General features: G+C 49.6%; 1 protein-coding gene across 1 annotated transcript; it reads right to left on the reverse strand.

Annotated features, from left to right (window-relative positions):
- Positions 1–2238: 2238 nt before the first annotated feature.
- On the reverse strand, positions 2239–10106 carry LOC308156197 (neuroepithelial cell-transforming gene 1 protein-like; the record flags this gene model as incomplete). The annotated part of the gene is made up of 6 exons (XM_080529552.1): positions 2239–2259; positions 2739–2888; positions 3057–3347; positions 3455–3780; positions 4087–5823; positions 10085–10106. The coding sequence occupies 6 exons, from the start codon at positions 10104–10106 to the stop codon at positions 2239–2241; spliced, it is 2547 nt and encodes an 848-aa protein (XP_080385678.1).
- Positions 10107–15091: the final 4985 nt, after the last annotated feature.

Genomic DNA, 15091 nt, shown 5'->3' on the forward strand with positions numbered 1-15091 from the left:
TTTTTTTTCAGTCCAGCAGCTGCCATCAATCCGTCCAGACTGTCCAGGGCCCAGAACCTAGGTCTTTGCTGTGTTCAGGGCCTGGATGGCCCTGGGGTAGAAGCTGTGCTTCAGTCTGTTTGTCCTTGCGGCCATGGTCCTGTACCGCCTTTTCGAGGGCAGCCGGGTAAAGTGTTCGTACCCAGGGTGGGTTGGGTCCCAGGGTGGGTTGGGCCTTCCTGAGACAGCGTGTGTTGTACAGCTCTTCCAGAGAGGGGAGGGGGGCGCCGGTGATCTTCTGGGCTGTTCTCACGACTCTCTGTAACGCATTTCTCTCCGCGGTTGTGCAGCTGGAGAACCAGTTGCAGATGCCGTAGGTGAGGATGCTCTCCACTGCGCCGCGGTAGTAGGCCACCATTATCTCCTGCTTGATGTGTTCCTTCCTGAGGACTCTCAGGATGTAGAGCCGCTGTTGTGCCTTCTTGATGGTGGCTGTTGTGTTGTTCTTCCAGGACAGGTCATCCTGTATGTGCACCCCCAGGAATCGGAGGGCTGAGACTCTCTCCACGCTCTCTCCGTCGATGAGCAGGGGCTGGATCTCGGACTTTTTCCTCCTGAAGTCCACGATGATTTCCTGGGTCTTTGACTTGTTCAGCAGCAGGTTGTTAACCTTGCACAGCTTGCTCTACCTCATCCCTGTACGCCGCCTCGTCCCCCCCCGAGATGCAGCCCACCACGGTGGTGTCGTCTGCAAACTTTACGATGGAGTTGCTGGGGTGGACGGGGGTGAAGTCGTAGGTGTAGAGGTTGTAGAGGATGGGGCTTAGCACGCAGCCCTGGGGGGACCTAGTGCTGAGTCTGAGGGCTGTGGAGGTGTGGGAGCCCACCCGCACCCTCTGGGGGCGGTCGGTCAGGAAGTCCTTGATCCATGCACATATAGAGTGTGATAGTCCCAGGTCTAGTAGTTTGGTCACTAGCCTGTCTGGAAGGATGGTGTTGAAGGCAGAGCTGAAGTCCACAAAGAGCAGTCTCGCGTAGCTGTTTCCCCTCTCCAGGTGGGATAGAGTGGCGTGGAGAGTCGTCGCGATGGCGTCCTCTGTGGACCTGTGGGCTCTGTAGGCGAACTGGTATGGATCCAGGTTGGGCGGGAGGCGTGTGAGTATGTGGGCCCGGACTAGTTTCTCGAAGCACTTCATGATGATTGGTGTGAGTGCCACCGGGCGGTAGTCGTTTAGGCAGCTCACCGTGCTTTTCTTCGGGACTGGGATGATAGTTGAGGTTTTCAGGCAGGGTGGGATGGTGGCCTGGGACAGGGACTGGTTGAAGATGTTGGTGAAAACCCCGGCCAGCTGGTCGGCGCCGTCCCTCAGCACCCGTCCCAGGACGCCATCCGGCCCCGAGGCTTTCCTGGGGTCCACCGCCTTCAGCACGCGTCTCACTTCATGCTCTGTGAGGGTGAGGCTGCTGAGAGCTGGAGGTACAACCTCCAGGAGACTTTCTCTGAGACTGTAGCTCTGTTGAACATCCTAATTACCACTCCCATGACAACAGCTGAAGCTGAGAGGTGTTTCTTGACCCTTAAGAGAATCAAGAACTTCCTGCGAAACACAATGGGCCAGGAGCGCCTGAATGCACTGGCCATGCTTTCAATGGAGAGGGAACTAGTCAGGAAGATGCCTGATTTTAACGAGAGGGTCATTGATTGTTTTGCTGCTTTGAAAGAGAGACGAGCTAAATTTCAATACAAGTGAGCAGTATGTATGCCGTCCATATTTTGTATTTTGTAGTATGTAAATAGTTTTATCCATCCATTGCACATTATCAGCCCCTGTGCCACTGCTCTTTATCCTGGATTTGCTGCACCTAAAATAAAATATGTGATAACTGAATACCAATGGCTGTGAGAGTCAATTTATTTAAGCCCGCTGATTTAGGTGAATTTACCCTTGAACGTGTCACCTTAACCATCAACGCAACAATTGCCCCCCCTGAGAGATTTGGCAGGAGCCGCCACTGCAGTCGAACACTAATGCCGGGATCATGGGAGAGACGGTTGGAGCGTAGTCTGCCAGGGTGGCCTACACATGGGAGAAACATACATAGTTTGTCTAAGATCTTGGACACCACAGTAATAGAGCAAGACATACAACTATACCCAGGTAAAAACAAAGGCTGAAGGTGAGGGAAATATGGAGCTCTGATCAGTTGAAGTAATGGATGCCTTGACTAGGGTTGGACGGTATCACATTTTTGACACCGTTAAACCTTCCCCAAGTTTAACTGCGGTATAGAGTATTACCGCGGGATTAAAAATCACATGGATTGATTTGTGATCAAATCACAAAACTTGCACACAGCCGTGTCAAGATTTGCTGGCTCTCCCTTGTCATTCAGTCGGAACCCAAAATGCTGCCAAATTGCAGCAGTTGCAATTTCTTTAGACACTAACTATGTTGTGCTCGCCATCTGTTTTTCTAATACTCTCTTCTGAGGAGAAGCTGTCTTTGCTGTCTTTTAATTTGACAAATGACATTGTTTACAAAAAGTTCTGTCATCACTACATGACAAAACAAGATGATGATATTAAACAGTACAACAGTGTAACAGACAATAACAGTCTGTATAACAGTGTTACAGGATAATAACAAACAACATGAACAAAACAAAAAACTGCTTACAGGTTTGTCTTTTCCTCGACCCCTTCTAATGGCTCTCCAAAGGCCACAGAACCATCCACATCTTTTCTTCTTCCCTTTCACCTTAGTAGACTTGACCAGGCTGTCAATCACTACAGCAGGCTTGATGTCCTGGTTAGGCTGAAGCAGGCTGAGGAATGCATTGGACTTGATATCCTCACTTGCCTGGAGAAGGCTAGTGTCTATCATTGTAGGCTTTAGGGTGGCCATGACCTTAGAAAGACAATGCAGAAAAAACCTTTACAGAACAGCTATGAATTGGACATTCCAGTTACTGGTTGTAAAATAAATGAATAATGTATTAATAAAGATAATACAGATCTAAAATGAGAATAACAGTACAACAGTGTATCAGAGAGGGACAGTAGGAGCACTGCTTACAGGTTTGTCAGGCTTGAGGTCCTGGTTTGAGTTGACCAGGCTGGTGTCAGTCACTGCTGGCTTCAGGTCTGGGCCAGGCTGAAGAAGGCTGGCTTCAGAAGGCTTGACCTCCTCACCAGACAGAAGCAGGCTGGCTACAGAAGGCTTGACCTCCTCACCAGACAGAAGCAGGCTGGCTACAGAAGGCATGGCCTCCTCACCAGACAGAAGCAGGCTGGCGTCAACCACTGCAGAAGGCTTGAGGTCCTCACCAGGGTGGACCAGGCTGGTATGAACTGGACATTCCAGTGACTGGTTGTAAAATAAATGAATAAAGTATTAATAAAGATAATAAAGATCAAAAATGAGAATAACAGTACAACAGTGTACCAGAGAGGGACAGTAGGAGCACTGCTTACAGGTTTGTCAGGCTTGAGGTCCTGGTTTGAGTTGACCAGGCTGGTGTCAGTCACTGCTGGCTTCAGGTCCTGGCTAGGCTGAAGCAGGCTGGCTACAGAAGGCATGGCCTCCTCACCAGACAGAAGCAGGCTGGCGTCAACCACTGCAGAAGGCTTGAGGTCCTCACCAGGGTGGACCAGGCTGGTAACAGAACCTCTCTGCTCGTGTTCCTCCAGCAGGAGTTGAAGAGTAGCTGAGTCCATTTTAAACATGGGCTCCCACACCATGCTGTCAAGGCCTGCCACATCTGAGGCTCCGGATTGGAGGCTGGTGGCCAGAATGGGGGCTGAGGATCACAACAGATTTTTGTCTCTGAAGACAACAATATTTGACAACAAACATATCCTTTCCCCCTCTCAGAACTCTTAAAAACGATTAGTATTTTAAAAGCCATTAATAATAAACCCTACACCAATGAATTAGATATATAACAGTATTTGTTTCTTGAATTGCTTGGAAACAAGAAAAACATATGTGATTTGAGCCAATTTCACCTATATTTCAATGATATCCCCATGCACCAAGGTTTACATTTTCAATACAAGACTGCATTTTAAAACTACAATTTAAATTATAGGCATGAGGTCCTCACCAGGGTTGACCAGGCTGGTAACAGAACCGCTCTGCTCTTGTTCCTCTTCTATCTCTAGCAGGGGTTGAAGAGTAGCTGAGTCCATTTTAAACATGGGCTCCCACACCATGCTGTCAAGGCCTGCCACATCTGAGGCTCCGGATTGTGACCAGAGACCCCAAGCATGTGATGGTGACGGCGTGCTTGGGGTCTCGTCCCCACGGGTGGGCGTGTTCTCGTCCACCTCCTCCATGTGCACAATGCCGGAGGAGGATCGGCGGTGGTGGTCGTCAGAGGGGGAGGCGGGGGAGGAGGCGGTGGGGAAGGCCGGGGGGGAGGGGGGGTCGGGCTGGAGGACGGAGATAGCTGAGTGGAGGCAGTTGAGCCACTGCTGCTTGTGGAAGACGTCGTTCCCCTGGAGGGTGTGAGACTGACCCTGGGACGGGTCCTGGAAACGCACCCGGAAGATGTTCTTGGCTTTGTCTGCGTTGCTGAAGGCCCCTCTGAAGGACCCCCCCATCCTGACGTCCCCGTCCTGCAGGTCGTCCAGGACCAGCTCCTGGACCGCGATGGGCTGGCGGTACACCTGGAACACCTGCCGCTCGTTCCTGGTCACCGGCCGCGTCATCACCAGAACCTCGTTGAACAGGAACACGTGTAGCTTCGTGCCGCTCTTGTTCCAGAGCTCTCCGTGGCAGAGCAGACTGTTACATTGTGGGATGCGGGGGTGCCTCTGCCTCTCCTCCAGGTACTCCAGCTGGGCGGAGTAGAAGCGGCACTCAGACTCCCCCTTCCTGCTGTTGATGTCTGACAGCACGCCCTGGATGATGCTGATCGCCTGCTCCAGGAGGAGGGTGTCTGGGTGGTCGGCCGGCGTGTGTCTGAGGATCTCCTTCAGCAGAAGCGGGTACTTGACCAGGCGGGAGCGCGGGATGTCCAGGAAGCTCCAGAGGTCCAACTTCCTGCTGAAGGGCGACTCCAGACAGCGCTGCAGGAAGTCCTGCACCCGGTGGTCCTGCTTCTTCTTGTCCAGCAGAGCCTTGGCCGCAAGCTGGTTACTGCAGTACTCCCTGTACGCATTCAGCCCTGGGAGCCAGCTGACTACGATCTGCCCGACCTCCCCTACGGTCCCGTCAGGGCGCGTGGCCCGGCCCAGCTGGGCCAGCAGGTCCTCGTGCAGCGGGATGTAGGCGTCCAGCTCCCCGAAGATCTGGCTCAGCTCCTCCTCCGACATGATGGACAGCTTCAGCATGGGGTGGTGGTACGCCTTGCGTGCGAGTTGGAGATCCTCAATCAAGTACTTTTCTCCGCGAGACAGCTCAAATATGGCCTCCTGCCTCTTGATCTCCTTGGTGGAGAAGGTTCCCTTCTGGCTGACGTCCAGCGTCTCGGACCACAGCGTGCTGTTCCTGCGCTTGGGGGGGGTGGGGGCCGCGGCCTTGCTTGGGGGTGGGGTCGGGGCCGCCGAGGCTTTGCTACAGGGCTTCTGGGGGGCCGCCGCGCTCTGAGACTTGCCACCATCGCCCCGGAAGGACATGGACTGGATGGTCTGTCCGAACCGCCGGACGGCCCCATTCCTGGGAGAGATGAGGTTGGCTAAGGACGTCACCCTGCCTAGAGGACGGACACGCTTGGTGCTGGGTTCCTCTGACTCCTTGTTGGCCTGGTTCTGGTAGTCGATGGTCTGTAAGGTCCGTTTAATCGGTACCAGACTACCCAGTTCATAATTGGATTGGAGGCTGGTGGCCAGAATGGGGGCTGAGGATCACAACAGATTTTTGCCTCTGAAGACAACAATATTTGACAACAAACATATCCTTTCCCCCTCTCAGAACTCTTAAAAACTACATAAAGTATTTTAACCCTTGTGTGGTGTTCGGGTCAACCTGACCCGTTTTCAATTTTTACTTAAAGAGAAATGGTACAAGAATAAATTTATCAATCTGAAACTCCATGTCCTTGGCTCATTTTATATGAAAAACAAAAAACATTTTATTTTATTTTTTTTACACATCCTACAATACCCCAACACATTTATGTCCTTCATAAGGTGTTCGGGTCATTTTGACCCGGATACACAGAGACACAGAAACATACACACACTCACACTGACACTCACTCACTCACTCACACACCTCTGCTCTGTCTTTCCCGTGCCGAGAAGCCGTCTGCTCTCGCACTCTTTACCCTTTGAAATGCAACATTGTATAATAATAATAAAGAATAATATTGTACTGGACTCCTCACACCTGCACAAGAAGCCGTCTGCTCTGGCTTTCCCGCGCCGAGAAGCTGTCTGCTCTCGCACTTTTTACCCTTTGAAGTGCAATGTTGTAAAAAAATGTATAATAATATTGTACTGCACCTGCACATCATGGGAGGGATAAAAGAGAGAAATAGCTCTCCATCCCAGTGTATAGGTAATTTCAACTACAATCCTCCACCAGCAACATGAAGAAAAGATACAGTGTTCAGAGGGCCGTGGAGATAATATTAGAAGAGAGGGAGCAACATAGTGAAGTTGAAGGGGGGAGGATGTTTCAGATGAGGATAATGTAGAAATTAATTCAGAGTATTCTGATTCTGAAAGTGAATTTGGAGATGAGTTTCACTCTGAGCATGCAGCAGAAGGATCCCCACAGCCAGCCACTGGAAGAGCCCCACAGCCAGCCACTGGAAGAGCCCCACAGCCAGCCACTGCAGGAGCCCCACAGCCAGCCACTGCAGGAGCTCCACAGCCAGCCACTGGAAGAGCCCCGCAGCCAGCCACTGGAAGAGCCCCGCAGACAGCCACTGGAAGAGCCCCACAGCCAGCCACTGGAAGAGCCCCACAGCCAGCCACTGGAAGAGCCCCACAGCCAGCCACTGGAAGAGCCCCGCAGCCAGCCACTGGAAGAGCCCCACAGCCAGCCACTGGAAGAGCCCCACAGCCAGCCACTGGAAGAGCCCCACTGCCAGCCACTGGAAGAGCCCCACAGCCAGCCACTGGAAGAGCCCCGCAGCCAGCCACTGGAAGAGCCCCGCAGCCAGCCACTGCAGGAGCCCCACAGCCAGCCACTGCAGGAGCCCCACAGCCAGCCACTGCAGGAGCCCACACATATTTGTCCAAGAATGGCCAAATTGAATGGTCTTCATCCCCAATGAGAGAGCCCCCCCGCTCAGCTGCTAACATTATAAGGATGGTACCAGGGCCCACACGATTGGCAGTGACTCATGTTGATGATATCAAGTCATCCTTTGAGCTGCTGATTACTGATTCAATTCAGAAAATAATTCTTGATATGACCAACCTTGAGGGGAGACGTGTTTTCGGGGAGGAGTGGAAAGAAATGGACAACACACACTTACAGGCCTATTTTGGGATCCTCATCCTAGCAGGTGTCTATAGGTCAAGAGGGGAGTCGACTGAAAGTCTGTGGGATGTGGAGACAGGGAGAGCAATTTTTAGAGCCACAATGTCTCTGAAGAGCTTCAATATCTACTCGAGGGTCATCAGGTTTCATGACCGGGAATCAAGACCTGTTAGACGGCGTAGGGACAAGTTGGCTGCAATCCGCACGGTGTGGGACAAGTGGGTGGACCGGCTTCCACTTCTTTACAACCCTGGGCCCAATCTAACTGTGGATGAACGGCTTGTGGGGTTTAGAGGTCGTTGCCCCTTCAGGCAGTATATGCCCTCCAAACCAGCAAGGTACGGAATAAAAATCTGGGTTGCCTGTGATGCCGTTTCATCGTATGCATGGAACATGCAAATGTATACAGGGAAGCCAGAGGGAGGAGCCCCTGAGAGAAACCAGGGGACACGGGTGGTGTTGGATATGTCACAGGGCCTCAGTGGCCATAACATCACCTGTGATAATTTCTTTACATCCTACAGCCTGGGACAGGAACTTCTCAAACGAAAGGTGACAATGGTTGGAACAGTCCGAAAAAACAAGACGGAGCTCCCACCCCAGTTTCTAAATGTGAAGAACAGGCCAGTCCATTCCTCCAACTTTGTGTTTACAGCCAACACTACCCTGGTGTCTTACATACCAAAAAAGGGCAAGAATGTGATGCTCATGAGCACTCTACATAGGGATGGAAGAATCAGTGGCCGGGAGGACCGTAAGCCAGAGGTCATACTTGACTACAACGCCACCAAAGGTGGAGTAGACAACCTGGACAAGCTGCTGGCCTGCTACAGCTGCCAAAGAAGAACTCTACGGTGGCCTCTCGTGATCTTCTTCAACATCCTGGATGTTTCAGCCTACAATGCATTTTCAATCTGGATGGCAGTCAACCCAGACTGGAACCAAAGGAAGCTCCAAAGACGACATCTTTTCCTTAAGGAGCTAGGTATGGCACTGGTGACACCGCATATCCAAAGGAGACAGCATATGCCCAGGACCCCAACTTCTCTAGCCATAGTGAGGAGGATTACAGATGCTCCACCTGCACAACCCACACAACCACAATCTCCAGTGCCTGAGGTAAGTGTCCTGTTGCGGTTGTTTGTGTGTGTGTGTCTGTGTTGATTCACTTGCTTAGTCAAATGTATTGATCGCTTTGGTAAATCTAAGTCGCTTTGAAATAAGGCGTCTGCTAAATGCCAACATTTTTTATGTAAATGTAAATATGTGTGTGTGTGTGTGTGTGTGTGTGTGTGTGTGTGTGTGTGCGTGTGTGCGTGTGTGTGTGTGTGTGTGTGAGTGATTTAGAGTATTAGGAGACGTGGTGGAAAAAAAAATCCTTTTCATTATCTAAAAAAAAGGTATTTTCATTATTCTAGACTGCAGCCCATGGCAAAAAGAGGAAGCGCTGCGAGGTGTGTGGACCCTCAAAGGACACAAAGACAGGGACCACATGCAGCAACTGCAAAAAGTACATTTGTGGTACACATACTGTCAAATGCTGTACTTCATGTGTTGTGAAGACAGACATGCCCATGCACACACAATTGTAACCAGTGTTATTTCAGTGACTAAAACAGTGTACATTCCACATGTTTTGTGTTTCAGCATTTGTAGCATTATTCTTGTTCATCACCTGTATTTTTTACAGCTTTGATTATAATGCTTTGAAAATCAATTGAGAATATAAGTTCAAAATAATAAACATCAATAAAAACATTGTTTCATTTACATTTTTCCTAGATAAGTATGATTTATGACAACCAAGTCTTTATTATAGTGGATTTTGTTTAGTGGAAGTTAGGAGCATCATGTGTGTAAAAACGCCTCTACTCATCATGCTGCCGTTCGGCCCCACCTATTCCCAGGGGTCTGACACTTTGAGGGTTATAATAAGGCACCCTCTGCTCCAGCCCCTCCAAAGGGCAGCCCCCTAGGTCCACCAGAACAAAATATACACTTTTGAATGTGAACACAGTACCTATTGTGCATTAATGGGTACAGTACCTGTTTGTGCCCACAGGAGGCGCTCTTTAATATTATGGGCTATTTTGGGGCTATCTTGCACCCTAAGCATACTCCCTTGTACGGGTCACCATTGGGACTAGGAGCACCGTGTCAGGAAAAGTGCTTTCAAAACCCCAATGATGTCCCGGGTCAACTTGACCCGAAGAGTACGAAAGGGTCTAAAAAGTGAACACCACACAAGGGTTAAAAGCCATTAATAATAAACCCTATAAACAAACAAATCATAATCTGTTGTCGCTTATTACTGTTAACTAATAAATCGCGCTGTAGAACTGTTGTATAAAAGCAATATCACACTCGAGGTCGTGCTGTTATACTGAATATCAGCACGGCTGTGATCATCTTCGGTACTCGGCCTGCGGCCTAGTACCTATGACCGAATCACAGCCGTGCTGATATTCAGTATAACACACTCCCTCTCGTGTGATATTGCTTAAGTATTTGTTTCTTGTATTGCTTGGTAACAAGAAAAACTGTATACTTTGATTTGAGCCAATTTCACCTATATTTCAATGATATCCCCATGCCCCAAGATTTACATTTTCAATACAAGACTGCATTTTAAAACTACAATTTAAATTATAATTTCGTATTCTCACCTGGAAAGTAATGGTAGTCCATTTTCGTCCGTAATTAATATTCCAAAATATAAGGTTATCACTGTGTGACTGTCTTGATCGCAAGCAAAGAAGAACTAAATTATGGAGTTCTTCAGAAGTTATAAGAATGTGTTTGTATAGTGATGCTGTCATTGTGATGCTGTATCGAAGAGATGGATTCGGATTCTTCGTAACTCTTAGTAACCACTTTCTAAATTCTATATGCGACACATTTAGCTACAGTAAAAGAAGTCTTAGCAAAATTGCTTTTAAAAGAAGGTCTTATACAAATGATGTTGTTGGCCCACACATTCAGACATAATGGGCTTTAAAAACGCCGTCCCTACTGTGACTTGCGAAATGGAAAATTATATGTTGTAGAGATACTTTACGTCCCAATATTGAATAGGCTATAGTATTCAATAACATCCGTTAGCTATTTTATCTTCATGTCTTTATAAACTAAGAATGTCTACTTAACTCATTGACTGCCAAAGACGCCAATTGGCGTCTTATAGAATAGTAACGTTGACTGCCAAAGACGCCAATTGGCGTCTTATAGAAAAAAAAAAAAAATTCGCGGGGATCGCGTTATTGACATGTTCTACACCTAGCGAGTGAATTTCAGACTTGGGTGTAATGTATTTCGGTCCCAGATGGGGGCAGTAGTTCGATAAAAGCCTGGAGAAGGAAGTGGCTTGCTGTGGGTTGTAGTAATGGCGAAACGGATCAGGGTATGTGCCAAACGCGGCGCGGAGCATTGCGGCGCGGAGCATTGCGGAGCATCGCGGAGCAGCGCGGCCATCGCGCGACTCTTCAAACAGTTCAGAGTCGGATGATACAGAAAAAGTGCAGAAAAATAAAATAAAATAAAAAGTTCTGCAGAAAAAGCTCGTTTTCTCTGTTTATTGGTCAAAATCAGGTGTTTTTGCTGAAACCACCCTATGTTCTACGGCCGATTTCTAAACACTCAAAGAGGCTAGAAACAAACTTTCTTTTTCTGATGAAAGAAGAGAGTCTAAAGTTTTGGTAGATATGTTCAATGTTTATGTAGTCCGAAAATTCAATATTTGGTGGGTCTTCAAAGTTCAGCGAAAATGCCCCAAAAGTCTGGCAGTGTGGAGCTCTCCGCTCTGAACATGGCTGGCAGTCAAAGTTAAGAATTGCATACGAGGCAAGTGCACGTTTGGGTGAAAAATGTCAGTGCGTAAAAAGAGCGGACAAGGGATGTGCGCACTGGGCCCAGTATTGCGCGCCTGTTTGCTTTCGAATGAATTGCTTTCGGACAGAAGCCTGAATACATGCCGTTTCGTTGAGAAACCTCCATCTGTACCAGCCAGTCTCGGATCCAGTCTCTTTCAGACAGGGGTGTTTGGAAAACTAGAGCTGCAGCTACTTTCCCAAACTCTTTGTCACTGTATGCAAGTCTCTCTAAGATGTCATGCTTTTGGTCTTTAACCAAGTTGGGAGACGTTGTTTTCAAGGGCAATGTTTCTTTCTCTATGTCTGAACTCATGCTCCAGTGAAAAACGGGCCACAGTAAAAATAGCTGGCCACCTATTGTCCTGGTCATGGTCTAATATTTCTTTCAAAATTACTTTAAGATCGTCCACAGACTCTGGACAGGAATCAAAGTTTATCTACCTTCATGCTGGTTTGGACAAAGACACAACATTTAATTGCAACCATTGTTCTGTGCAAGAATAGTTCCAAGATGGCCGCGCGCTTAGTCGCCGCAGCTCGGGGGGTTTCCACACTGGTGTTTCATTGTGTTTTTAAGAACATTTGTATGTTCACTTTTTTTTTAGTACTTATAGGGAACAGTTATGTATATAGTACCTACAGCAGGCTCGACTTATTAGAAGTCGGCACGCAAAACGACAAGATAGTAACGGCGGATTTCCTGGAGAAATACAGCATTGACAAGGACATCGCCAGGCGACCGGGAGAGCACTGGTTCACAGTCCCCTCCCTGAGGCGGAAACGCCGGCGGCGAGATCGTAAGAAAAGGCGAGGCCGCCGGGGAGGCCTGCTAGCAAGGCTGAGGAGAAGCCCAAACAAACCAGCATTGCCAAGCATTTTCCTCTCTAACGTCAGATCCCTGACGAACAAGATGGATGAACTGAACCTACAGGTGGCCAAAAACAACATCGTTGGGGATAGCTGTGTGATTATTCTGACCGAAACCTGGCTAAATGACAACATTGTGGACGCTACTGTTAGCTTAGAGGGGCGCACGCTACATCGCGCTGACCGAACGGAGCTTAGCGGGAAGTCAAGAGGAGGTGGGATCATAATATCGACGAAGGATAGCTGGTGCTTAAACACGAAAACTGTAAGTAGCCACTGCTCCCCAGACCTGGAATACTTGACTGTTAAATGCCGACCCACATACCTCCCTAGGGAGTTTAACGCGGTGCTAATTACATGTGTGTATATAGCGCCTAGCGCGGACAGCAAAGTAGCATTGGCGCGTCTATATGAAGTCATTAGTTGCCAACAAAGCACTGATCCACAGGCTATTCACATCATAGCGGGGGACTTTAATCATGGCGACCTGAAGGCAGTACTACCCAAGTTCTATCAGCATGTAAAATGTGCAACGAGAGGAGAAAAAACACTGGATAAGGTATACACCAACATCAAACGTGCTTACAAGGCTAGTCCGCTAGCTCATCTAGGCATGTCTGACCATGTGTCAATCCTCCTGATCCCTGCATACACTACAATGGGGAAAAGTGCTCCCATCACCACTAAGACTGTCAGAACCTGGCCAGAAGGGTCCGCTCCACTGCAGATCTGCCTAAATGACACCCTATGGCAGGAATATGAGCATGAGGACCTGGAACAGTACACGTCGTCGGTTCTGAACCACATAGTGAACTGCACCAACTCAGTCACCGTGGACAAACGGGTCCGGGTCTACCCCAACACGAAGCCATGGATGACTGGGAAGGTCCAAAAACTGATAAATGAGAGGGACAACGCCTTCTTCGCAGGGAAGCGCACACCGCTGTACAGCTCCACCAGGGCCAACCTAAAGCGCGGCATCAAAGCGGCCAAGGCAGAGCAACGACTCCAGGCGGATGTGGCAGGGGGTTCAGCAGATGACAAACTTCAGAGCCAACAGGCTCACAGCCGCAGAGGACGACCCCCTGCTGGCGGGAAAGCTGAACACCTTCTACGCCCGGTTCGACGAAGGGCGAACGGAGGTAACCACAACACAAACACCACTCTCTCCAGCTCTCAGCAGCCTTACCCTCACAGAGCATGAGGTGAGACGCGTACTGAAGGCGGTGGACCCCAGGAAAGCCTCGGGGCCGGATGGCGTCCTGGGACGGGTGCTGAGAGACTGCGCCGACCAGCTGGCCGGGGTTTTCACCAACATCTTTAACCAGTCCCTGTCCCAGGCCACCGTCCCACCGTGGCACTCACACCAATCATCATGAAGTGCTTCGAGAAACTAGTCCGGGCCCACATACTCACACGCCTCCCGCCCAACCTGGATCCATACCAGTTCGCCTACAGAGCCCACAGGTCCACAGAGGACGCCATAGCGACGACTCTCCACGCCACTCTATCCCACCTGGAGAGGGGAAACAGCTACGCGAGACTGCTCTTCGTGGACTTCAGCTCCGCCTTCAACACCATCCTTCCAGACAGGCTAGTGACCAAACTACTAGACCTGGGTCTATCACACTCTATATGTGCGTGGATCAAGGACTTCCTGACCGACCGCCCCCAGAGGGTGCGGGTGGGCCCCCACAACTCCACAGCCCTCAGCCTCAGCACAGGGTCCCCCCAGGGCTGCGTGCTAAGCCCCATCCTCTACAACCTCTACACCCACGACTTCACCCCCGTCCACCCCAGCAACTACATCGTAAAGTTTGCAGACGACACCACCGTGGTGGGATGTATCTCGGGGGGGGGACGAGGCGGCGTACAGGGATGAGGTAGAGCAACTGAGCAAGCTGTGCAAGGTTAACAACCTGCTGCTAAACAAGTCAAAGACCCAGGAATTCATCGTAGACTTCAGGAGGAAAAAGTCTGAGATCCAGCCCCTGCTCATCAACGGAGAGAGCGTGGAGAGAGTCTCAACCCTCCGATTCCTGGGACATCCCATGCGGGATGACCTGGCCTGGAAGGACAACACAAAAGGCACCATCAAGAGGGCACAACAGCGGCTATACACCCTGAGATGCCTCAGGAAAGAACACAACAAGCAGGAGATACTGGTGGCCTTCTACCACGGCGCAGTGGAGAGCATCCTCACCTACGGCATCTGCAACTGGTTCCACAGCTGCACAACAGCAGAGAGAAACGCGCTACAGAGAGTCGTGAGAACAGCACAGAAGATCACCGGCGCCCCCCTCCCCTCTCTGGAGGAGCTGTACAACACACACTGTCTCAGGAGGGCCTCCAAGATCTCCAGGGACCCGACCCACCCTGGGCACGTACACTTTGTCAGGCTGCCCTCGAACAGGAGGTACAGGACCCCGGCCGCTAAGACAAACAGACTGAAGGACAGCTTCTACCACAGGGCCGTCAAGGCCCTGAACACAGAAAAGGCCTAAGTTCTGGGCCCTGGACAGTCTGGACGGATTGATGGCAGCTGCTGGACTGAAAAAATCAGGTGTAGTGCTGAGGCACAAATATGTACAGTTCTAGCCTGCAAACTGCGACACTTCAAATGAATGTGCAATAACACTATGTGCAATATGACAACCCTAGTCGTCTATCTGTACAGTATAGTATAGTGGATAGTGTACATAGCCTTTATTTATGTAAACCAGCTCCTTCCCTTCTTGTGTTTTTTTTTTTTTTTTTTTCTTTCCTAGCACCAGGGGAGCCACCCCTCCTAAATTTCGTTGTTTGGTACCTGTACTATAGCAATGACAATAAAGACCATTCATTATATGTCCCTTTATGTAGTGCAGCAGTCTTTCACCACAATAATTAGGATATTAGAAGAATTATAAACCCTTCAAAGCACAAATAATAGAGTCA

Source organism: Nansenia antarctica (genome assembly GCF_963989245.1).
Source record: "Nansenia antarctica genome assembly, chromosome: 4".
In the NCBI taxonomy this organism is placed as follows: Eukaryota; Metazoa; Chordata; class Actinopteri; order Argentiniformes; family Microstomatidae; genus Nansenia; species Nansenia antarctica.